We start from the raw sequence: 27991 nt of genomic DNA on the forward strand, positions 1-27991 counted from the left end.
AAGTAATATGCAGTTAGAAGTAGTAAATTACATCTGTGCTAATATTATTAGATTAGCATGCCCAAATAAGTCATTCCTAATTTAAATACAAGAGATGATTACAGTGTGGCATTGGTCATTAGATGTATTTTTGCAGAATGTATGTATGGAATGCAGAGATGAAAGCATAGGTAAAATCAGTCACGAATATAAACCCCACAGTCTTAAGCAGATTGAGTGAATGTGCAGTAATCTATAGTTGTGGCAGAAAACTATATTCAGACCTTTTAAAACAATGTCATCTAAGGCCATCTTACCAAAGGCATGCATTCTCTGATGATGTTAGTAACTTGCTGATGATATGGTTAAATAACAAGGCGAACACAGAGTCACCTTGTGTTTAGGTTTCCACAACTTCCATGAATCAACAATTCGGGCAGTTGTGTGTGTGGTACATGTTATATTATTGGAATACATTCACTCTCACATAATATCCTCAATGTTATACATTTCATTATGCAGCACTATGACTGTGGTAGGGGCATATCATTTTACCATTGTTTGCACTATGACTGTGGTAGGGGCATATCATTTTACCATTGTTTGCACTAGGAATGTGGTAGGGGCATATCATTTTACCATTGTTTGCACTAGGAATGTGGTAGGGGCATATCATTTTACCATTGTTTGCACTAGGAATGTGGTAGGGGCATATCATTTTACCATTGTTTGCACTAGGAATGTGGTAGGGGCATATCATTTTACCATTGTTTGCACTATGACTGTGGTAGGGTCATATCATTTTACCATTGTTTGCACTATGACTGGTAGGGGCATATCATTTTACCATTGTTTGCACTATGACTGTGGTAGGGGCATATCATTTTACCATTCTTTGCATTAGGAATGTGGTAGGGGCATATCATTTTATCATTGTTTGCACTATGACTGTGGTAGGGGCATATCATTTTACCATTGTTTGCACTAGGAATGTGGTAGGGGCATATCATTTTACCATTGTTTGCACTTGGAATGTGGTAGGGGCATATCATTTTACCATTTTTTGCACTGTGGCTGTGGTAGGGGCATATCATTTTACCATTGTTTGCACTAGGAATGTGGTAGGGGCATATCATTTTACCATTGTTTGCACTATGATTGTGGTAGGGGCATATCATTTTATCATTGTTTGCACTAGGAATGTGGTAGGGGCATATCATTTTATCATTGTTTGCACTAGGAATGTGGTAGGGGCATATAATTTTACCATTGTTTGCACTAGGAATGTGGTAGGGGCATATCATTTTACCATTTTTTGCACTGTGACTGTGGTAGGGGCATATCATTTTACCATTGTTTGCACTAGGAATGTGGTAGGGGCATATCATTTTACCATTGTTTGCACTATGATTGTGGTAGGGGCATATCATTTTACCATTGTTTGCACTAGGAATGTGGTAGGGGCATATCATTTTACCATTGTTTGCACTATGACTGTGGTAGGGGCATATCATTTTACCATTGTTTGCACTAAGACTGTGGTAGGGGCATATCATTTTACCATTGTTTGCACTAGGAATGTGGTAGGGGCATATCATTTTACCATTGTTTGCATTAGGAATGTGGTAGGATCATATCATTTTACCATTGTTTGCACTATGACTGTGGTAGGGTCATATCATTTTACCATTGTTTGCACTAGGAATGTGGTAGGGGCATATCATTTTACCATTGTTTGCTCGTCTGTGTGTTATTGCATAAATACAATTAAGCTTTGTTTTCAGTCCGTTTCTGAGGAACATTTACATTCCATGAATACATATTTATCTACTTAGAAAATTTGATTCACTTCATCCAGATATTTTTGAGAACAAATGAGGCTCTTTTCTATATCCAAGCTATATCCAATGTGAGGGGGTATATGTATTATGCATGTCCAAGCCATATCCATTGTGAGGGGGTATATGTGTTATGTATGTCCAAGCCATATCCATTGTGAGGGGGTATATGTGTTATGTATGTCCAAGCCATATCCATTGTGAGGGGGTATATGTGTTATGTATGTCCAAGCCATATCCATTGTGAAAGGGTATATGTGTTATGTATGTCCAAGCCACATCCATTGTGAAGGGGTATATGTGCTATGTATGTCCAAGCCATATCCATTGTGAGGGGGTATATGTGTTATGTATGTCCAAGAAGGGGTATATGTGTTATGTATGTCCAAGCCATATCCGATGTGAGGGGGTATATGTGTTATGTATGTCCAAGCCATATCCAGTGTGAGGGGGTATATGTGTTATGTATGTCCAAGCCATATCCATTGTGAAGGGGTATATGTGCTATGTATGTCCAAGCCATATCCATTGTGAGGGGGTATATGTGTTATGTATGTCCAAGAAGGGGTATATGTGTTATGTATGTCCAAGCCATATCCAGTGTGAGGGGATATATGTGTTATGTATGTCCAAGAAGGGGTATATGTGTTATGTATGTCCAAGCCATATCCATTGTGAGGGGGTATATGTGTTATGTATGTCCAAGCCATATCCATTGTGAGGGGGTATATGTGTTATGTATTTCCAAGCCATATCCATTGTGAGGGGGTATATGTGTTATGTATGTCCAAGCCATATCCATTGTGAGGGGGTATATGTGTTATGTATGTCCAAGCCATATCCATTGTGAGGGGGTATATGTGTTATGTATGTCCAAGCCATATCATTGTGAGGGGGTATATGTGTTATGTATGTCCAAGCCATATCCATTGTGAAGGGGTATATGTGTTATGTATGTCCAAGCCATATCATTGTGAGGGGGTATATGTGTTATGTATTTCCAAGCCATATCCATTGTGAGGGGGTATATGTGTTATGTATTTCCAAGCCATATCCATTGTGAGGGGGTATATGTGTTATGTATGTCCAAGCCATATCCAATGTGAGGGGGTATATGTGTTATGTATGTCCAAGCCATATCCATTGTGAGGGGGTATATGTGTTATGTATGTCCAAGCCATATCCATTGTGAGGGGGTATATGTTTTGTATGTCCAAGCCATATCATTGTGAGGGGGTATATGTGTTATGTATGTCCAAGCCATATCCATTGTGAAGGGGTATATGTGTTATGTATGCCCAAGCCATATCATTGTGAGGGGGTATATGTGTTATGTATGTCCAAGCCATATCCATTGTGAAGGGGTATATGTGTTATGTATGTCCAAGCCATATCCATTGTGAAGGGGTATATGTGTTATGTATGTCCAAGCCATATCCATTGTGAGGGTGTATATGTGTTATGTATTTCCAAGCCATATCCATTGTGAGGGGGTATATGTGTTATGTATTTCCAAGCCATATCCATTGTGAGGGGGTATATGTGTTATGTATGTCCAAGCCATATCCAATGTGAGGGGGTATATGTGTTATGTATGTCCAAGCCATATCCATTGTGAGGGGGTATATGTGTTATGTATGTCCAAGCCATATCCATTGTGAAGGGGTATATGTGTTATGTATGTCCAAGCCATATCCATTGTGAGGGGGTATATGTGTTATGTATGTCCAAGCCATATCCAATGTGAGGGGGTATATGTGTTATGTATGTCCAAGCCATATCCATTGTGAAGAGGTATATGTGTTGTGTATGTCCAAGCCATATCCAGTGTGAGGGGGTATATGTGTTATGTATGTCCAAGCCATATCCAATGTGAGGGGGTATATGTGTTATGTATGTCCAAGCCATATCCATTGTGAGGGGGTATATGTGTTATGTATTTCCAAGCCATATCCGTTGTGAGGGGGTATATGTGTTATGTATGTCCAAGCCATATCCATTGTGAGGGGGTATATGTGTTATGTATGTCCAAGCCATATCCGTTGTGAGGGGGTATATGTGTTATGTATGTCCAAGCCATATCCAATGTGAGGGGGTATATGTGTTATGTATGTCCAAGCCATATCCATTGTGAGGGGGTATATGTGTTATGTATGTCCAAGTCATATCCGTTTTGAGGGGGTATATGTGTTATGTATGTCCAAGCCATATCCAGTGTGAGGGGGTATATGTGTTATGTATGTCCTAGCCATATCCATTGTGAAGGGGTATATGTGTTATGTATGTCCAAGCCATATCCATTGTGAGGGGGTATATGTGTTATGTATATCCAAGCCATATCCATTGTGAAGGGGTATATGTGTTATGTATGTCCATCTTTCCTGTCATGTCGTATCACATCCTGTCATATAACATGTCATGTCACATCATATCCTGTGTAATATGTCATGTCACATCAGATCCGGTTATGTCCATCACAATTTCATTTCTAGTTAACAATGATTGAAGGACATTGTGGAGTGAAAACAAACAAAATGTATTTAATGATGGTTGTTTTCAGCTTTAATTTATGAAAACATGTTTTAATGAAAAAAAATTTAAGACTGTATACATATCAAACTATTTTGCTGTTATTTTGGGGCCCTTATTTGCCGAGTGGTCTAAAACGCTCACCGTTCCAGATCACTGCCATCTCACCTGTCTTCTTGGGTTTGAGTCTCAGGTTCGGCCATTGTGGGTATGTGATAAAGCTTGCCAGTAGCTTCTTGCAGGTTAGTGGTCCTTTCCGGGATTTTCCTAGGTTCTTCCTTCACCATTTATAATGGCTGCCATGTATAGCTTATCTTGTGCTGAAAATGCCATTAAACCCTACAACAACAACTACTGTTATTTTGTTTATGGATTCCTATTTAATACAAGGAGCAACCATCAAATTGCAGAGGAAACAAGAAAAATAAATTCAGGTTGTCTGAAACAGTGGGCACTGAGAGGAATTCTTTTAAGTTTTATTTTATTATTCAGCAGACCTGAATATTACTATGGTAAATAATAAATGAGGCTTGTGATTTTAAGAAAACTGATAGAGATTAATAGATTAAATGTTTTATGCTCAAATTTGTTATGTGTTTCTTCCATCTGTCTCTATAGGGATATTTATGACTCTTGAAATAAAACTAATCAATGTCTCATGAATAAAAATAAGCTCAAGGTATATTTAAGAAAGTCTAATATTCTTCATATTATTTTTAATGATTAAGTTAAAAAGTAAATGTAAAATACAGTGCAGCAGTCTGTCCTCAGTTTGAACCATTTTTGAATTGACTGGATATTTAATTATGACTCCTAGAAGCATGTTTATATCTTTTTTCTTCATTAAATCATACATTTTTTTTGTTGTTGTTGTAGGTTTTAAAGCCATTTTTCAGCACACGATAGGCTGTACATGGCGGCCAGTATTATTGGTGGAGGAAGAAGCCGGGAAATCCCCAGAAAGAACCAAGCTACTGGCAAGCTTTCTCACATACCCACATTGGCCGAATCCGAGACTCAAACCCACACAGACAGAGGTGAGATGGCAGTAATCCGTAACGGAGAGCGCTTTAGACCACTCAGCCACGCGGGGCCCCCCATTAAATCATAATAAACGGCTTCATAACATAAAAATGTTATAAATATATATATTGTCTTTTTATATTTAGTGAATAATTTATGGATGGTGAGCCCATCAGTAAGTAATTCATGGAAAGGTTGGAAAATTTTAATGTCCTCTCTTTGCTCTTTTCAACATGCTGTTTCCATGGCAACCATCACTTTAACACAAAACATGAACGGAAGATTTTAATGCTTTCCTTTATCTTTTTCAACATGCTATGGAAAACTATTCCATTTGTACCATGAAGGATGTCATGAAGTTTTAAACAAAAAATCCACATGGTTATGTTGCTTTTTTGATTCATTGTTATAATTAATGGATGTTTTCTTTTCAGTTATAAAGCCAAGAATAGTAAAAGCTAGACCATCTACACAAAAGCATAAGAGTGTTGTATCCCTTGTGTCCATAGTTTTGGAGAATGAAGAGTAAGTAGAATATTTTTTCATTCCAAAAAAGTTTGTTCTTGAACCCTATGTTTTATCAAAAGAGGCCACTCCTGAGAAGAGGCCATTTTAGCATACATAGAAGTAGCATATTTTCATCAGTTTGTCCCCCCCCCCCCACCAATGAGATCACCTTTCCATTACAGATGGATGGTCTCAGTTGTTGGTGGGGGGGAGGGTATGCTGCATACAGAAGTTTCACATTAGTTGTGAAATATCAACTGTACTGAATTAAGAATCAGTCGACATAATCATGCTTTTTTTTTTTGTATTAAAATACCATGTACCCATTTCAGAAAGTTTGCTAAGTAAGGCCTTTTGAAACAGAATCTGTCAGGAAATTCCTTTTTAATGTATACTCTCACCATCTAGTGATAGAAAGGAGTAATGGATGAGTTCCAGTGAGAAATGTTATAAAACAGTGGTAAAATTTAATAGATGATTGGGTAATAGTTACGGACAGATATAATTTCAGAACCACATAGTGCCAAGTGAGTTTCAGGCTTGTAGTATAGCATAACTTATATTGTAACATTTTGGATGCCTTTGCGAAAAAGAAACATAAAATAACAATTATAATAATATTCTTTGCTTTGATGCTAATAGTAACCAATGACTAAGTCTGTTTCATATATTTACTGTGAAGCTGTCAGTGAAATTTGACCTTATCCTCTTTTTCTTTCAGTGAAGGAATAGACAGAGAGGTAGGTTAATACAGATTTATGCTATGTTATTTCCTTTTTTTTCTTGAAATAAATAGTGTATTACTTTAAAGTCCTCTTTCTGTCTGTCAGTCACATAATTTCTCCTTGTGCATGGTAAATCCTTCCCTAAATATTGAGAAGTATTGAATTAAACTTGGTTACACTATTCTTGATTTAAATCGTCACCTCCAATTCATGTACAGAGAAGTTTTACAATATTGGATGATGAAGATAACAGTTGATTTTGTGACCTTATTTATGACGTAACTAATTCAGGCAGATTTATAGAAAAGATTATAGTTATATTTTGACAGGAGTTATTTCTTGACATGGCTAAACTATAATTATTTCTAGATGAACATGATTCTATTTGGAAAGAACATTTTACTATTTCTTCAGATAAATTATGTGATCATAAAGCAACAAAATGCTGGACCGCTCCAGTTGCCTAGTGGTTAGAGCATCCGCCTTGGATGTGGGAGGTCATGGGTTCAAACCCCAGCCAAGTCATACCAAAGACTTATAAAATTGGCACTAACAGCTGCCTCACTAGGCACTCAGCATTGAGAGGTTAGTGTTAGGACTGGTTGGCCTGGTGTCAGGATCATGTGACTGGGTTGGACATGATGCTACATGGCTGGGTCATGATGCCTCAGTGCAAGAAATCAACATGAACTACCACATGCAGATAACATAGCATAATGACTAACATTTTTAAAGCAACATTAAAATCCCAAACATATCTATACACACGCACAAGCACTCATGTGACTAATACAATTCTTATGAACCAGGACATCCTACCCTTGCAAGAATTTGTGTACCTTCTGTTTAGGGGCCCCGAGTGGCCGAGTGGTCTAACACGCTCTCCGTTACGGATCACTGCCATCTCACCTCTGTCTGCGTAGGTTCGAGTCTCAGATTCAGCCATTGTGGGTATGTAAAAAAGCTTGCCAGTTGCTTCTCGTGGGTCGGTGGTTCTTTCTGGGGTTTTCTCGGGTTCTTCCTCCACCATTAATACTTGCCGCCATATATAGCCTATCGTGTGCTGAAAAATGGCGTTAAACCCTACAACAACAACAACAACCTTCTGTTCATATTTCAAACATTGTAAATTTTTGGCAAGAATAAGTAATGGTATCTCTAATTTGATTCTTTTGTAAATGACAGAATTCGTGACCGTAAACTTTGTTTTTTTTTATATATCATGAACAAATCAATGTACTAACGTTTCTAATTTATGATAATTTAACATCGTGCATGTTCCTATTCTATGGTACTGTTTATGAACTACTGTGACCCATGACTTTAAAGCCTGTCAGTTTAATGATGTCCATGATATAACAAAGTTATAGTAATGATCCTATTATACTAATTGTATTACATTATGTTCCCCAGTAAAAGGTGCTCTATTAACTGAATAAAAAGAAAAAGCAGCACTATAGCACCATATTTATCTGTACATGCTCACCTAGCAGCAGCAACATAAAACCAAGACCCATGTTGCACACTGCCCCATCAGATCAGTACTTTCACTGTTTACTTTAAGTCAGTAAAAACCATGAACAGTTTATACATCATGTTCCAAACAGAGCTTAACTGACTGTGCCATTCTCATTTGGGAGTAAAATTATAAATGGATGAATATGGCAGTATCCAAGTAATACATAGCTGAATACAGAAATAGCAAAGTTGAATAGAGATAAATATGGTAATACTAGAGTTATATGTGGAAATACTGTAATAACTGACTTTAATATGTATGCAGACAAATATAATCATATCTGAACCATATGTGAGTGAATACAGCCATATCTAAGTTATTTGCAGATAAATATGGGATGCAGTTTTGGGATTGTTAAGTGTTTAGGCTCTTACAGAAAGTAACATGAAAAAAGTGAAGACAACAAGCTTTGTAAAATCTAACAAATTGTTTATTTTCCTAGAAAAACAAGGTGAAAATGAGAAAAAGAACTTACAGTTTTATGAATCAGATCCAAAAATAATCCAAGAATTAACAAATAGAAGTCCTAGTAATAAAAAGTCCTGAATGAAACTGAGTTCAAATCCCGATGAAATCCAAAATGGAAAACTATGACAGCTGTTGTAACCTGCAAAGTGCTGCAGTGTCAACAGTCTCTTGTTGAATCACAGAAAATATTATTCCAGTTTTTGAATCCTTTATAAATTTCAATAAATGCCCTTGTCCAAGAATTAATTTAGAGCACTAGTATTTCCAGGGAAAACAGTTACTTGAGATCCAAAATAATTTGAAGAAAATAAAATAGTCCTAATTATCCCAAAACTGGTCACAACATAAAACAACTTGACTTCTCAAGTGTTAAGGCACGAATGACAATTCTTTCTCAAAACGTTAGTAATAAGTCTAACTAAGACGCAAAACATATGCCCAGATGAGGGTCACATGGTCATCTTTCTAGAACAAAATAGAAGCTTTTTACATGCCTAACATGTCATACTCCCATTAGGGCCTTATAACTGAAATCAGTGGTTTTTGCTCTGGGAAAGAATAAAAAAAATAAATTACAAAAAAGCTGTTTACTACAACTGTCACTGATATTTGAATTAAGGTCAAGAACTAGGTCAGCTGGGTATAAATCAGGGAATTCTTTTTCAATAAAATCGACTTTCTGATCCAAACAAGGCTTGTCAGTTACAAGTGGATTAACAACAACCTTATCACCAGCTTGGTCATTGCCTAGTAATAAATGAATGCCATCAACGGGTAAAGAAGACACTGTTGTGACTGTCACGGGTCCTGAGACTAAATCTGATGACAAATTTACACAACGGAGAGGAGCATTAACAAAGCCACACTCTACTCCCTGAATAAGAACACTCTCAGTAAAAGAACACTTCTCAGAAAAAGACAAAGTACTTGATAATAAAAGACTCTGAGAAGCTCCTGTGTCCCTTAAAATTTGAATAGGGATTGGCCGAATCACCCAAGAGTGATATAGAACCCTTCAACATGAATGGTTCATAATTCTCCATAATAAAATCAGACTGGGGTTTATTAGACCCAACAAATGTATTGCTTTCAATATATGACCATGACCTTGACCTCTTAGAAATAAGAGCATTTGGAATAGGTGTCTGTCTTGATTCTGATGCATATTTTTCAGTTTGTAGCAATCAAAAAATAATGTGTCCCTTCTTCTTACAAGAATTTTTGATCAAGCTTATCAGAAGCTTGATGTCTAAAAGTTGTGCCAGATTGAAATTTAGAAGGGCTTGTATTAGGCTGAAATATTTTTCTACTAGAAGACTGCTGAGTAGAAGTCTTATTTACAAAAGAAACTTCATGAGCTACGAAATACTCATCAGCAGTACAAACAGCATTTTCCAAAGTTTCGACCATATGCTCATCAAGATAAGTCTTAATGTCACTATGGACACAGTTCTTGAACTCTTCTAGTAATACAAGTTGTCTGAGGTTATCGTAATCATGATCAACTTCCCTGGCTACGCACCATCGATCAAATAATTGCACTTTTTCTTTTGCAAATTCGACATGAGATAGTCCAGCTTCCTTTGAATTTGAAAGAAAAATCTCCACTTTTGATGACATTGTAAAAAAGCATGTTGATTTCACTAAGGATTTCAAAAATGTGAATTAACACTTGTGATTTAAAAAATTTCAAAAACTAGAGGAATTTAAATCTTAAAAAGCAAAGTTTTCTGAAATATTTTAGCCAAAATTCATATATTCCAAGGACAAGAGCCCAATTTTCTTGTCAGTGAATGAAGTATATGTGAGTTATAAGCAGATCAATATAGTAATGAGTTGTATATGATTAATAAGTAGTATGTAAATTATATGTGGATGAATAAGTAATATGTAAATTATATGTGGATGAATAAGTAATATGTAAATTATATGTGGATGAATAAGTAATATGTAGATTATATGTGGATGAATAAGTAATACCTAAATTATATGTGGATGATTAAGTGATATGTAAATTATATGTGGATTAATAAGTAATATCTAAATTATATGTGGATGAATAAGTGATATGTAAATTATATGTGGATTAATAAGTAATATCTAAATTATATGTGGATGAATAAGTGATATGTAAATTATATGTGGATGAATATGTAATATCAAAATTATATGTGGATGAATAAGTAATATCTAAATTATATGTGGATGAATAAGTGATATGTAAATTATATGTGGATGAATAAGTGATATGTAAATTATATGTGGATTAATAAGTAATATCTAAATTATATGTGGATGAATAAGTGATATGTAAATTATATGTGGATGAATAAGTAATATCTAAATTATATGTGGATGAATAAGTGATATGTAAATTATATGTGGATTAATAAGTAATATATAAATTATATGTGGATGAATAAGTAATATCTAAATTATATGTGGATGAATAAGTAATATGTAAATTATATGTGGATGAATAAGTAATATCTCAATTATATGTGGATGAATAAGTGATATGTAATATGTAAATTGTATGTGGATGAATAAGTAATATCTCAATTATATGTGGATTAATAAGTAATATCTAAATTATATGTGGATGAATAAGTGATATGTAAATTATATGTGGATTAATAAGTAATATCTAAATTATATGTGGATGAATAAGTAATATGTAAATTATATGTGGATTAATAAGTAATATGTAAATTATATGTGGATGAATAAGTAATATGTAAATTGTATGTGGATGAATAAGTAATATGTAAATTATATGTGGATGAATAAGTAATATGTAAATTATATGTGGATTAATAAGTAATATGTAAATTATATGTGGATGAATAAGTAATATGTAAATTATATGTGGATTAATAAGTAATATATAAATTATATGTGGATGAATAAGTAATATCTAAATTATATGTGGATGAATAAGTAATATGTAAATTATATGTGGATGAATAAGTAATATGTAAATTATATGTGGATTAATAAGTAATATCTAAATTATATGTGGATGAATAAGTAATATGTAAATTATATGTGGATTAATAAGTAATATGTAAATTATATGTGGATTAATAAGTAATATGTAAATTATATGTGGATGAATAAGTAATATCTCAATTATATGTGGATGAACAAGTAATATGTAAATTATATGTGGATGAATAAGTAATATGTAAATTATATGTGGATTAATAAGTAATATGTAAATTATATGTGGATGAATAAGTAATATGTAAATTATATGTGGATCAATAAGTAATATCTAAATCATCTGTGGATGAATAAGTAATATCTAAATCATATGTGGATGAATAAGTAATATGTAAATTATATGTGGATGAATAAGTAACTAAATTGTATGTAGATTAAGAAGTAATATGTAAATTATATGTGGATGAATAAGTAATATGTAAATTATGTGTGGATTAATAAGTAATATCTAAATTATATGTGGATGAATAAGTAATATGTAAATTATATGTGGATTAATAAGTAATATGTAAATTATATGTGGATGAATAAGTAATATGTAAATTATATGTGGATGAATAAGTAATATCTCAATTATATGTGGATGAATAAGTAATATGTAAATTATATGTGGATGAATAAGTAATATGTAAATTATATGTGGATTAATAAGTAATATGTAAATTATATGTGGATGAATAAGTAATATGTAAATTATATGTGGATCAATAAGTAATATCTAAATCATCTGTGGATGAATAAGTAATATCTAAATCATATGTGGATGAATAAGTAATATGTAAATTATATGTGGATGAATAAGTAACTAAATTGTATGTGGATTAAGAAGTAATATGTAAATTATATGTGGATGAATAAGTAATATCTAAATCATATGTGGATGAATAAGTAATATGTAAATTATATGTGGATGAGCATATCACTGTCTTAGATGTGGATGGATATGGTCATATCTGAGTTATACATGGATGAATAAAGTAATATCCAAGTTATATAGATGAGTTCAGTACAGTGCTAGATGTGGATAAATAATACAATCATATACGAGTTTTATGTGGAGGAACATGGTAATATCTAAGTTTTATATGGCAGAATATGGTATTATCTGAGTTATTTGTGAGTTCTTTGTTGGTTTTAATGGCTTTTTGGGAATATATTATTGGTTATATCATGCAGAGGAAATGGGAGTGTAGTGCTTTTTCCAAGGACATGCTGAGGCAGCTAAGCCCATAATCCATTTTTAAATACAGTAATATCTAAGATATATATATATATATATATATATATATATATATATATATATATATATATATATATATATATATATATATATATATAAGGATAAATATGGTAATATCTGAGTTTAATATGAAAGAAATTGGTAATATCTGAGTTTTATAAGGGGGAATATGGTAATATCTGAGTTTTATATGGATGAATAATGTAATATCTGAGTTTTATAAGGGGGAATACGGTAATATCTGAGTTTTATATGGAGGAATATGGTATTATCTGAGTTATTTGTGAGTTCTTGTTGGTTTTAATGGCTTTTTGGGAATATATTATTGGTTATATCATGCAGAGGAAATGGGAGTGTAGTGCTTTTTCCAAGGACATGCTGAGGCAGCTAAGCCCATAATCCATTTTTAAATACAGTAATATTTAAGATATATATATATATATAAGGATAAATATGGCAATATCTGAGTTTAATATGAAAGAAATTGGTAATATCTGAGTTTTATAAGGAGGAATATGGTAATATCTGAGTTTTATATGGATGAATAATGTAATATCTGAGTTTTATAAAGGGGAATACGGTAATATCTGAGTTTTATATGGAGGAATATGGTAAAATCTAAGTTATATATGGATGAATAATGTAATATATGTGCTGTTTAATAGATCCTGGACAAGAAGTATGTGAGAGTCAATGGAAGTGCCACAGTTGCCAACGTGTCAAAGTTTCTGAAGACTAAACTGCATCTACAGGACTCCACTGAGGTTGGTGTTGTCATTTTGGCTGGATTTATGTGTAATTGTTTTCATAGTTTTATTTCATACCATTATAACTCAATAGTGTTTGATATTGAATCAAAGCTTCCCATATGTCTGTAAGTAAACTGGCATTGAAAATCAGAAAAGGAGCAGTAGGAAAAATGATGATAACAGCAACAATTGAAGACAGTGCTAGTGTGGATAATGACTATGTTGATGTAGATAATAAAAGCATGAATATTTTCAACATGTGTCTTTCTTCCAAATATTTTTCTGTATTTAAGAATCATTAAAATAGATTGCTTGTTAAGAATTTTCTTCCAGAATGTTATCTATTAAGTAAAAAGTGTCAAGAATTGCTGTCCAGTGGAAAACTTAGAACTGGAATGCCAGTTTCTTGTTTCAGTTAAAAGTTTCTACTGTTCCCTTATAGTTACATTTTACTGTATCTTCAGATTGACATCTACTGCTGCGGGGACTGCATAGAAGAAGAAAACTGGACATTACAGACACTGAGAGACAAATTCTACTGTGGACAGGTTTGCATATCATATATAAAATAAACGTTATGGAAATACCCTTGTATGAAAAAACCCATTCAAAAGAATTTATTTGTTTCCCCTGGCATAGCTCAAGTGTCCCATTTTTTCTATATTTTTCCCTTATTTTGGACCTGAATTAGGGTGTACAGTTTTGGGAGGCAAAAAATAAGTTTTTTTATTTTAAAAAATAATAAAAAAATTTCCTTGAAATTTTCAGTTTAGAACAGGCACTTGGTTCCATTCTGGTAGAAATGTATCACATGTATATAGGAATACAGTTCTACAATATGATTGGTTCATTCAAAATCGAGGCTACCATGCCTGTCTTTATCCGCCATATTGAATTTCGCAAACAGTTACCACTGTCACTATATCTCATCTTCATTATATTCAACTTCTGATCATGTTGAATAGGAAAGCAGAATATTCACAGATTTTCTCCAGGAAAGACGAGAAAACAGAACTGTAAGGACAATTGTGCTGTCTTGTTTAGATTTGTGAAACCATCGAGTAAAGGAGAAAACTTTACATTTTGCAAATTGTGTAATGTAATTTCGCTATGGACATGGAGGCATCCATGAAATACAAGAACATGAAAAAGTTAATAAACATCAGCTTGCTGCTTCATCATGCACAACTGAGCCTGAACTTACGTGTATAAATACCAGCGAGAACCTTGATGTAATTTCATCAAAATTTGGTTTATTAAATTCCTTTTAGAAATGAACCTTCCTCTTTCAGCTTCTAGTGTTGCTGGCGATTTATTTTGCACATGTTTTCCAGACAGTAAAATCGCAAAGGATTACTCGTATGCTAGAATGAAAACACTTTAAAAAGAAAATCACACAGAATTGAGATCATCAATGCAAGATGATACATTGGGATCGATAATGATTGAAGGAAAGAAAAAAACAATGTGTGGAAAAGGCTACTAAAAACAGCCTGTGTCTGAGTGTGTTGCACTCTTGCACCTTCTGAATGGGTACCTGAATGGAAAATGGTGCCCATCCAGAAGGTACAAGTGTGCAACAGATGTATCTTTGACATTAAATAATTATGTAAGGCACTGTCCTACTTTACTGATGGTTGTATATGTTGTAAATAGTTACACATGCATTAAAATTTTAAAAATCAGTATTTGTTCCTGAAAACCAGTATTTTTGTCACAGTCAGTCAGTATTTTTGTTCAGGGGGGTGGGGGGTGGCAGCTATGCCCTGGTCAGCAAAATTAACACAGTCATCAGCCATTTGCAGGTTTTTGGTTTATGTTCATTTACTTCACATAATTTCCATTGAATTGCTCTTAATTCTTGTTGCATAAGCAAGAATTGCACTGTACATGCATTACTGATAAGCTATGCATGGTCAATGGAGTGAGGGCATGGTCATGAAATGCCATGTATACTTGCTTATAAGTCTAGTCCAGCTTAAAACTGCATAGACCCAGTTCTGCCAGTGCATAATGCTCCAGCAGATCTGGCTCTGTGCAGTTTGTTAGGAGTATTCAGTAGAACAAACTACATGGACCCTGATCTACAGGCACATATGTGACAGCAGATCAGTATCTTTGTTGTTTGCAGTTTGACTCGACTTAAAAGCAAGTGTATATGGCAATTGTTAACTCTGTTACAGAAATTTGTTGAAGTTTTTAAAAGGATGCACAATGTAGAGACTTTGTCTTCATCTTTGAATGGTAATATCTGTAAGTGTTTACACATAGCAGCAATGCATTTACCATTTGTGTCAAGCAAGTACACAAGTAAGCATGTGAAATTCTTGGCTGTCTTTATATTTGTAAGATTAGGACTGCCTTTGGATGATCATTTTCTTTAAATCTCATAGAAACTGATTTATAAAAATGTTGTGAACTCCTAAATTATACAAGTTGTATACTATTGTGAGCCCTGTGCACAAGTAGTAAATTACTGTGAGCACTGTATGCAACAGTACAGTTACTGTGAACTCTGTACACAAGTATTAAATTACTGTGAGCACTGTGTGCAACAATACAGTTACTACAAACTCTATACACAAGTAGTAAATTACTGTGAGCACTATATGCAACAATACAGTTACTATGAACTCTGTACACAAGTATTAAATTACTGTGAGCACTGTATGCAACAATACAGTTACTATGAACTCTGTACACAAGTATTAAATTACTGTGAGCACTGTGTGCAACAATACGGTTACTATGAACTTTATACACATGTATTAAATTACTGTGAGCACTGTATGCAACAATACAGTTATTGTGAAATCTATACACGAGTAATGCATTATTGTGACTACTAACCACTCCAGTGGCCAAATGGTTAGAGCATCTGCCTCGGATGCTGGAGGTTGTGGGTTCGATCCCAGGCCAAGTCATACCAAAGACTAACAAAAATAGTACTAACAGCTGCCTCACTTGGCACTTAGCATTAAGAGGTTAGTATTAGGACTGGTTGGCCTGGTGTCTGGATAATGTGACTGGGTGGGACATCATGCTACATGTCTGCGGCATGATGCCCCAGTGCTAGACATTACTTTAAACTGCCACATTGCAGACATCTTTGCGATATGACTGAAAAATTGTTAAAGCTATGTTAAAAATCCAAATCACACACTGTGGATACTATATGCAATGATACATTTACTATGAACTCTATACACAAGTAATAAATTGCTGTGAACTCTATATGCAACTGTACAATTACTGTTAACTCTGTATGCAATTATACAAGTACTGTGAACTACACACAAGTATTAACTCATTCAGCATGAAATGGGGGAAAAACATTTTGGAGCTTAATTCTGAATATATCCAAATACGTCAGCTTCCAGGAGATTTTCATTTGGCTGGATGCCTAGTTGTGTTAGAAACATTTTTATTGGCTATTTCACTTGTGCATGTGCATAAGAGTAAAACTTGGAGATCTACTTTTTTTTATTCTTTTTTTTTATAGCTTATGTTGGACCCATCATTTTCATGCCTTGGCCACATTTTACCCCAGATCTCAGGGTTATCCTACTTTTTGCAAAGGTTCACCTGTCTATGTGCAGTTCAGACTGGTATGCCTTAGATCTCAGGCCAAAAGATCTAAAATATGAACACAAAATCTGGGTCCGACAACCAGCAAATTTGGGTGAAAAAACTTTGGTCTAAAAACTTGCATGTTTCCCTCTGTATTTTGTAGTGCGAGAAGAAAGTCCAGATTATTTGGTATCATTACAGTGCTACATCATTCTGCGTGTCTGTAATACCACACACTTTGGTATATCTTAAATGACCTTGATGTTGCAGAGCTCGTAAGCAGGGTGCAACCTCATCATGCCTAAAGGTGGCACTGGGGCTTGATGGGTTAAATGACAGAACTATTGGACAATATGCAAGCATGAATTACAGTTACCTCCATATACAAGTATTAAATTACCTTGAACTAAATATACGCAAGTATTAAATTCAGACTCCATCCGTTGGTTGACCATTGGACTTGATGAAGTCAATCCTGGGCTGCTTTTCACTGATGGGTCCTTATGTGGCTGATGAGTACGATACGAGATGCGCATGTCCTGGAGCAGTGTGTACACTGGAGGCATACATACATACACACACACACACACACACACACACACACACAAACACACACACACACACACAGCCAGGTCTATCCTTGGCGTAGGACTCAACATTTGTCACAGATATCGAGCAGCATCTCATGCTGTCCTTGATGGAGTCTTTGAATCTTTTCTTCGTACGACCAATTTTTCTGTGTCCACTAGATAGAGCTCCATACAAAATCTGACACTGCATTTGAGTCTCCTCCATACAGATGATATGACCCATCCACCAGAGTTGGGCTCTCATGACCATCTCTTCAATACTGGTTAAGCCTGCTCTTTTTAGCACTTCTAGGTTTGTCACTCTGTCTTGCCGTCTGACACCCATAATCCAGTGCAGGGCTCTCGTGTGGAAGCGCTCAAGCTGCTTGATGTGCTTCTTGTATGTTGTCCAGGTCTCACATCCATATAGGAGGCTTGTTAGCACAACTGTTTTTATATACCTTTAAAGTCAGACTCCATATACAATTATTAAATTACTCTTACTATGTACAAGTATAAAATTACTGTGAACTATATACAAGTATACAATTACTGTCAAGTATAACATTGCTCTCAACTCTATATACAAGTAGAAAATTCCTGTGAACTCGGCAAGTTGTACTGTGAACTAAATGTAAGTTTAAAAACTAGTGTGAACTCCTATATGTAAATGTAAACCAGGCAATAGCCTCAGCATAAGTATCCATTTCCAGTATGCGAATGTCAGTTGGGCAATAGCCTTAGCATAAGTATCCATTTCCAGTATGCGAATGTCAGTTGGGCAATAGCCTCAGCATAAGAATATATTTCCAGTATGCGAATGTCAGTTGGGCAATAGCCTCAGCATAAGAATCTATTTCCAGTATGTGAATATAAACCAGGCAATAGCCTCAGCATAAGTATCCATTTCCAGTATGCAATTGTCAGTTGGGCAATAGCCTCAAGTTACTATTTCCAGTATGTGAATGTCAGTCAGGCAATAACCTCAAGTTAGTATTTCCAGTATGTGAATGTCAGTTAGGCAATAACCTCAAGTTAGTATTTCCAGTATGTGAATGTCAGTTAGGCAATAACCTCAAGTTAGTATTTCCAGTATGTGAATGTCAGTTAGGCAATAACCTCAAGTTAGTATTTCCAGTATGTGAATGTCAGTCAGGCAATAACCTCAAGTTAGTATTTCCAGTATGTGAATGTCAGTTAGGCAATAACCTCAAGTTAGTATTTCCAGTATGTGAATGTCAGTCAGGCAATAACCTCAAGTTAGTATTTCCAGTATGTGAATGTCAGTTAGGCAATAACCTCAAGTTAGTATTTCCAGTATGTGAATGTCAGTCAGGCAATAACCTCAAGTTAGTATTTCCAGTATGTGAATGTCAGTCAGGCAATAACCTCAAGTTAGTATTTCCAGTATGTGAATGTCAGTCAGGCAATAACCTCAGCATAAGTATCTATTTACTTTTGGTGAATATCACCAGACAAAAACCTCAACAGATGTATCTATTTCATTATAAAACTTACCAAGCTTAGGTTCAGTTTGCCGATTTTCATCTTTATTCGTGAAAAGTATTTTTTTTTTACCAAACAGCTCTTTTAAGTACTATTTATCTTTTTTTTTAATAAAGTATACTCTCGTAACACGCTATCTTTTGTAATATTAATAAAGTATACTCACATAACATGCTATCTTTTGTACCATTAATAAAGTATACTCGCGTAACACGCTATCTTTTGTAATATTAATAAAGTATGCTCATGTAACACGCTATCTTTTGTACTATTAATAAAGTATACTCACATAACGCGCTATCTTTTGTAATATTAATAAAGTAAACTCATGTAACACGCTATCTTTTGTACTATTAATAAAGTAAATTCACGTAACACGCTATCTTTTGTACTATTAATAAAGTATAATCACGTAACACACTATCTTTTGTACTATTAATAAAGTATACTCGTGTAACGCACTATCTTTTGTGCTATTAATAAAGTAAACTCACATAACACGCTATCTTTTGTACTATTAATAAAGTATACTCACGTAACGCACTATCTTTTGTACTATTAATAAAGTATACTCACGTAACATGCTATCTTTTGTACTATTAATAAAGTATACTCACGTAACACGCTATCTTTTGTACTATTAATAAAGTATACTCACGTAATGTGCTATCTTTTGTACTATTAATAAAGTATACTCATGTAACGCGCTATCTTTTGTACTATTAATAAAGTATGCTCATGTAACATGCTATCTTTTGTAATATTAATAAAGTATACTCACGTAACATGCTATCTTTTGTAATATTAATAAAGTATACTCACATAACACGCTATCTTTTGTACTATTAATAAAGTATACTCACGTAACATGCTATCTTTTGTAATATTAATGAAGTATACTCATGTAACATGCTATCTTTTGTAATATTAATAAAGTAAACTCACCTAACACGTTATCTTTTGTACTATTAATAAAGTATACTCACGTAACATGCTATCTTTTGTAATATTAATAAAGTATACTCACATAGCATGCTTTCTTATATCAAAAGACAAAGTTATGGTCAATATTTGCATTTGTGCAATTCAGAATATTTATTTACATTTCAAAAGAAATTTGGATACTCAGATCAACATCCTCAGCTTATTATCAAATCTCTTAATAATGGAAAGAACTTTCTCCTCTGTATTTCAGCCAAATCATGCTCTAGAATGTTACTTTACTTTAAATGTATTTTATTGTCGGAAATGAGACTATTCCAGATCGGAAGAGTTATTACAACTCTATTGTCAGAAATGAGACAGTTCCAGATTGGAAGAGTTATTACAACTCTATTGTCAGAAATGAGACGATGCCAAATTTGGATATGTTTTCTTGTTTAAATTCATTAATATTAGGTCCATAGTAGGACAGTAAAGGTCAGTGAATGATAGACAGCCTTAAATAACAAAAGAACACCACAAATATTTGAAAAGTTTAGAAAAAGATGGAAAAAGAAGGAAATGGAAACTTTTAATTGTACAGAACTTTTTAATTAAATTTGTAAATTAATAACTTATTGTTGCTAGTACAAAAATATTGAAATACACACACACACACACACACACACACATATATATATATGCATAAGTAAGAACTATTCATGATATAAATTGGCAATTGAAGAACATAAAATATTCTGTCTTGTCTTTTTAATATAAGCTTGTACATTTCAATTTCACTTTTTCTTATTTTTTCAGGATTGCTTGATGCTGCTACAGTACAAAATAAGGAGCCAAGATTAGTTATTATTCCTTGCTTACTTTGGGTCAATTTACCCTAAATAGCCTTTGCTGGCAGGTGTGGACCACCAAAATATTTGCAATATCATCTTTTTATTGATAATCTTTGTTTTATCAGCGCTTTAGATAAGATTTTATTGAATCGAGTATTTTACTCCTAGGTTTTGAACTAATTATATTTTTTTTTAATGTTGAAAGGATATTTTGTAAATACAGAAAAGTATAAACTTAATATACAGAATCCTAATCATCGTGATGTTTATCATGTCTTTGAGAAATTTTAAAGTGGTTATGTGACAGAGACAAGCTTATGTGCACTGCTCTCACCATTACCAAGTTCTGTCAATGCAAACATGCTCAGACCATCATAAACCACTTTTCTTTTTCACATAGATCATATTAATCAACTGTCCCTAGGATATATGTTGACTGTACTTATGGCAGAATAAATATGCAGAAAACATTGGCCCCAATAGTTCAAATTAAATTGACTTTGCTTACATGAATTCTTTACTTCACTTCAATGCGTAAGATATGGTGCTTATCTAGGGCTTTGAATTGTATACATAGGATGCATTTCTAGATCATTTTTAGTGGCGTTTATGTGTCAGTAGATTTTTTGCATTTCAATCCATATTGTATAAAGTCATGCTTATGCTGCAGTGAAATATGATATCTGAATGCATCCTGGAGGATTCCGTGCAGCTATACTAAAGGCAAATGGGACAATGTGAAGTGTTTTTATTAGACTAACACGTAATCTCCAACATTCTTGCTGGTTCCGTTGTGAGAGTTGATTTTTGTATGTATCTTGAGAAACACTACTTTGTTGATGAAATATAAGTAGGACAAAGTAAATTACAACCTCTTTCTTGATTAGGGAATATGTTTGATTCCAGGTATTTGCAAGTAGGTTGACTATTCTGGATTCTAACAACTTCATTATCAGTTGTACAACTGAATGGATTCGCCTACAAAAATATGCCTCATGTGTTTATTTTCCTTAGATAATTGTGTATGAATTTTATCTATAAAATGTTAATTATAAAGCTAGTTTTGCACCTATTCAGTACTTTTAATGTTGCTTAAGTTTGTTTGTTAATGCATATGTAATGAGTTTATTACAGAAAAGTTTAATAAATTTGCCTTTCAAGTGAAAAAGGTTCATGTTGTCAATTCAGGAATATGTACATATCTTTTTTTAGAGGGTCTCAAAGGATATTAGCTTTATTAAATTGAGTTACCATCTTTAAATGATAATAATAAAAATTATTATTATTATTATTATTATTATAGTCATATTTATAGGACTCTGAAGGAAAAGAATTAATGCTACTTCAATTAACTAGGTCATTGGATACTTTGCATGTTTATGACCACCAGTAATTAACTTAAGTAAGTTCTCTTTTTTACATAAAATGTTAGGGGCCCCGAGTGGCTGAGTGGTCTAAAGCACTCTCCATTACGGATCACTGCCATCTCACCTCTGTCTGCACCGGTTCGAGACTCGGATTCTGCCAATGTGGGTATGTGAGAAAGCTTGCCAGTAGCTTCTCATGGGTCAGTGGTTCTTTCCGGGGTTTTTCCATGTTCTTCCTCCATCATTAATACTGGCTGCCATGTATAGCCTATTGTGTGCTGAAAAATGGCGTTAAATCTCACAACAACACAACAACATAAAATGTTCAGATATCATGTAAAAAAAAAAAATGTCTGACACATAAAGCAACATCAGTTTAAGAACTTTCTACTGTATAGTTATTTCAGCTCTTCATATCACGATCAGAACCTACATAGTAAAGTTTCTTGTACCATTTGAAATGTTCTTTTATAATATACTGGCTGGCATTTAAAATGAAGATTAAATCTCTTCTCACTGCCAGCCTCTCCTACAACCATTTGGGGAGATAACTGCATAATGGATTGTTAATGTTGCACTTTATTTGACCTCAAATGGCTGGGGTTTATTTTATCCATTTCATAGACCTGCCAACCCTCAAGATTTTGGCGTGAATTTCATGATTCTCGATTGATATTCACAGATTCACACCACATGCAAAAAAAATAAAGAATTCCAGAATTCTCCATCGGCTTAAATCGGGAATAAAATAATTTTTTTCCCTTAAGTGCTAGTCAAAATAGCAGCAGTGGTCACTGAGGCCAATAACAGTCCTGTATTTGCTTGTCACAGTGTTAGTAGAACTATATTCAATTGTTTGCCCTGTAGCAGGCATGTAAAGTATATAATCTATATTTAGAACGAAGTTTTACAAATGCTCGTAAACAAAACTGGGGCTCAACTGATTTTTTTTTTAAAAATGGCACATGTACATACTCATAGCAACTATAATCTTTTTTAAACAAAAACTAAATGATAACTTTTTTGAGTGGGGGAATTTTTTAGAAAATGAAAGATGAGCACATATCTTAATTTACTTGAGTTCATATTTTGCTGCACATACGCCGACAAGACCAATAATTGTTCACCGTTTCATCTTCTGGATTAATACCATTTTGTAATTAAGCTACCCTTCAGTTAAACCGTTTTCACCTCCAAGGGAAAAGATACGTTTTCCAGAAAAAGTGAAGTGTAGATTAGAGTACACCAAAAAGTGATCTTGCATTCAGCAATGAAACATTGATGGACATTATGCTGTTCGCACAGTAGTGTGCCGTGAATTTTATAATTGTGAACGTACACAGGGGTTTGTAACATTGATTACAATTTACTCTTATGTTACATGTTTAGGCTCAAATAAACAGTAACACAAGAAAGAGTGAAAACAACAAGCTTTAAAAAAAATTAGCAGAGTATTTATTTCCTTGGAAAAATACTGTAAAAATGATAAAATAAGAACTTAGAGTTATAAATCTGTGTGGAGCAGATTGTGCCTTTGAAAAGAAATTTTTGAACTTAATCATGTCTATATCCCCACTACACCAAGTCTGATGAATATTTCGCAGAGTATGTGTATCACCTCCATTAAACACAAAATATAATTACCTCTGATCACCTTAGGTATTTGTGTGTATCGTTGAGTAACATAAATCACATCAGTATTTTTATGCCTTCCATGGGAAAATATTCTTGCTGGATTTGTTTGTTTGTCAAGCATAACATCATCATACACAACTAAATTATTCAAAAATCCATCAAGGTCGTCTACAGATGATGCTTCATCAATATCAGTTTTAAAAATTAATAATGTCATCGCCATCTTCATTTAATAATTTTTGTTAAAATCTTTAAGTACATCATAACATCTCTGATCATCAACTGACGAAGCTACTAAATATAACTTGCCCCACTTGAGCCATCTCATTATCAAAGTAAGTAATAATTACATTTTACGGGACAAATATGGATCTATTATTATAATTCTGATAGAAATCAGTAAAGCTGAAATGTTTTACTGGCTGAGAAATCAATGCCATACATGTTGTATAAATATAATAAACAATATGGATCTATATTGCGTTCGATGTAGAGCATCCACCCCCACAAGTGGATTAACAACAATAACAAAAAATAAAAAGCGTGCACTTACAGGTAAATGTGTAAAATGTGGTACAAATAAATATAAATTTATTTCTAATAATAAAATTGGTGATGATATCGCTACTTCATTAGGAAAATTACCAGGAACTCCATGGGCTAATTACCCAGGAGAAAAACATCTTCCTGGATATAATTATTGTGGTAATGGTACCCGACTTGACAAGCAAAATCAACCAAGACCTGGTGAATATCCAATAAACGCGATTGATAAAGCATGTCATGCTCATGATGTAGCTTATAAAAGTAAAGATCTGCAACAATGACATATTGCAGACGTATAACTAATTCATGCATTAAATTCTATAAAAAAAATAAATCTCTTAGAGAATCATTAGCTAATTGGTTGGTAAGATTTGCAATGAAAGGTAAGCTTGTATTAGGAGCTGGTAATTAATCAACCGATTATTATAAAATAATGGAATTGGTTTATTATAGCCCAAAAGGATATTGGAAAGGTAGAGCAGCAATTAGTAAACTCGCTGATGCAGCAAATGTTATATGTTCTCCTGCTGCAAAATGGTTAGCACGACAGGCAATATGGCAAATTATCTACCACCACCTAAACAAATTCAGCATGCACATTTTGATGTCAGCATTCCTAATGAAGTTCATCAGATATTTTATTTTTTTACCACATGCTACTACTAAAATTGGAATACGTCAATCACGTACATATAAATAAGCGTTAATGGTCATTGACATTGCAAGTACAAATAAAGAAGCGAAACCATTATCAACTAAAACAGCAACTGATGTTTCTTCTGCTTTTGAACGAATTTATCAACGAAGACCCATACGATGGCCACAACTATTACAGGCTGATCCTGGCAAGGAATTTCTTGGTTCAGTATCATCTCTTATGAAAAAACATAACGTCAAAGTCAGACAAGGACATGCTACAATTCATCGTGAACAGGCAATTATTGAACGATTTATTGAACACTTGCTGAGTGGTTATCTGGATATGAAAATGCGAAGGAAATAATTCAGAAAAATATAAGATCTCGCGAATGGGTTGCAAGATTACCAAGTCTGATAAATGCATTAAATAATAAAATTATTCGTGCAACTTCTATGAAACCCATTAATTCAGTTACAAAAAACACGTACCAATACAACGACATGAATTTTCAAAATAACCAGTATTAGATAATGTTACTGTCAGGTATTTATATGAACCTGGTGAACTTGAAGGTGGTAAAAAAAAAGAGCGACTGATCCTATTTGGAGTATTACTACACATACAATTTCTAGCATGGTAAGATCCACGGGTAGACCTGCAATCTACAAATTAGGTTCAACTGCTTCTCAACGTGGATTTGTACGCGAGCAATTGCAAGTAATTCCTGAAGACACACAATTACCATCGTATTCACTTTTGTAAACTAGCACCTTGACGTTGATTACATTCAAGACATGTCAGCATTACATTTTCGCGTGTATGACCAAAATTACAATTATTTCTGTCAACAGTAAATTGTCTTGGATTATTATTTGAGTACTGCCACAAAATTTCTGTGTTACAGCTTGCACAATGATTATTTTGCTGTTGTTTCATTGTCATTATAAATTCAGCATCGAGATCAAAGTCATGCTTATTTTTTTTGTCATACTGTTTATAACTAATATTTTCTTACTATATCATTGTAAATAAAATCGCTATTACCAGTAGTTTTTGTGAAATCTATGACAATTCGCTGCAGCTGAGATATTTTTCTGACTCGAGACACTGCGAGATAAATATAGTTTGACCATTCGATACGATCATCAACGATCCAAACATTTGTATCAGAGATGGTTAATCCTTGTGATGAACTAATTGTCATTGCGTATCCTAGCGTCCATGGATTTTTTCCATAGTTAACCTGCTCTCAGGAACTAAGACAATATCATTTAATACAAGATTTTGTTTTTCTGATGGTCCTGATATATCAACGTCGATATTCTGTCGTTGCGTATCAACCGGCCGATAAGAAAATGGCACGGGTAGATTTGAAAATATTTCTTTATGTAACTGAAATAATTGCTATTTAAGTGTATCATGAACTATCTTTCTACTTGCAACTATCAAATCATTTGGTCTCCATAAATTTCAAAAATTGTTAATAGGAATTTCTGAAATATTTCACGCATTATTTCACATTGAATTTTATTCGGTTGTGGTCTGATTAATTTCTTAAACTCTTTTAATTTTAGATCAAATGCTCTGTGATCATTAGTTATTTCTTCATAATAATCTACGAAATTCCTCAACCATCCATGTGGAGACAATCCAACAAAAGGTGGTGGTTGACCATGATCGCCACACATTATTATAGTAGTACTTTTTGTCAATCACCAATCAAGAAATATTTTTAACGTTTCTAATGAAATGGTGCATATATCATCCCAAACAATAATCCTTGGAATGTATTTCTCTCCCATTTGTTCAGGAGCCCATTTATCTCCCTTCCATCGAAAGAATTTATGATAAGTGCATGATTTAATATTTATTTCTCTCATTTCTCTTGCGAGTTTGTGTGTACGTGTTAAAACAACTATTTCTGAACAACTGTTTAAGAACACTTCGATCACACGAGTTGTTTTACCAGAACTCCAGGCCTATTGAGATAAACTGTTTTATGTCTAGCTACTGGATCAAATACAGATGGTGCTGATGATAATTTTTATATTTGATCTTCTTTTCAATAAACACCCTTAATTTCAACGTCATCGGAATCGGAATAATTAAGTATATTTTCTTGTTTTATTCTCCATTCACCCCATGAAGCATAAGTGCCGATATGAAGTTGTTTTAGCAATCCTGTATTTTATTTAGTTGACATAAAATGAATCCGTAGCGACTCTGGGATCAAACTCAAAAACTCTTTTTATCATCGATAATAGATTTATCGAAACGTACGCAAGCATTGAAGAACTTAAATGAGTAATGACTCACCATCAATATAACTCACATTTATACCTAATTTAATTCTGTCTGATAAATTGACATTACTTTGACTTATAAACGTATTTCTATTCGTTATATCAGCAATTATAAAATCTAGTTCAGCATCGTCTATAATCGATCTTGTACATTGTCGTTTGTGATTATATGAACATCCTTGGGTGAATTTGCCGATTATTTTTCTGCAAAGATCTTTTGCGATTTTATTCTCAAAAACAGTGATATCAGGATTTTTATCATCGGAATATTTCTTTTGTTATGGTAACCAAACTTCTTTCTGCGGACGATATAACTGCTTCACTTACTGTTAACAATACTATTATTTTTACGTCGAGCATATACCACAATAAAACTGTTGGTGCCCACATTTGTTCTGAAAAATGTTTGGCAAACCAGACATAATAAATCGGATTAAGAAATTTGGCAAACTTAGCATAAGGCAGAAAATAGGTCACACACGCCGTTACATGTACAT

The 27991-nt window shown here is 33.7% G+C and overlaps 1 protein-coding gene across 3 annotated transcripts in view; it reads left to right on the forward strand.

Annotated features, from left to right (window-relative positions):
• LOC149794742 (uncharacterized) overlaps positions 1–22171 on the forward strand; it is a 42368-nt gene extending 20197 nt beyond the window's left edge. For all 3 annotated transcript variants that reach the window (XM_089964363.1, XM_089964364.1, XM_089964365.1), the window contains exons 6-10: positions 5804–5894; positions 6598–6616; positions 13500–13598; positions 14048–14131; positions 20969–22171. In XM_089964363.1, coding sequence (XP_089820489.1) covers positions 5804–5894; positions 6598–6616; positions 13500–13598; positions 14048–14131; positions 20969–21013 — 338 coding nt within the window. In that variant the 3' untranslated portion in view covers positions 21014–22171. The remainder of the gene's footprint in view (positions 1–5803; positions 5895–6597; positions 6617–13499; positions 13599–14047; positions 14132–20968) is intronic.
• Positions 22172–27991: the final 5820 nt, after the last annotated feature.

This window comes from Sinohyriopsis cumingii, chromosome 7, assembly GCF_028554795.1.
Source record: "Sinohyriopsis cumingii isolate HCF-2022 chromosome 7, ASM2855479v2, whole genome shotgun sequence".
NCBI classification, from domain to species: domain Eukaryota; kingdom Metazoa; phylum Mollusca; class Bivalvia; order Unionida; family Unionidae; genus Sinohyriopsis; species Sinohyriopsis cumingii.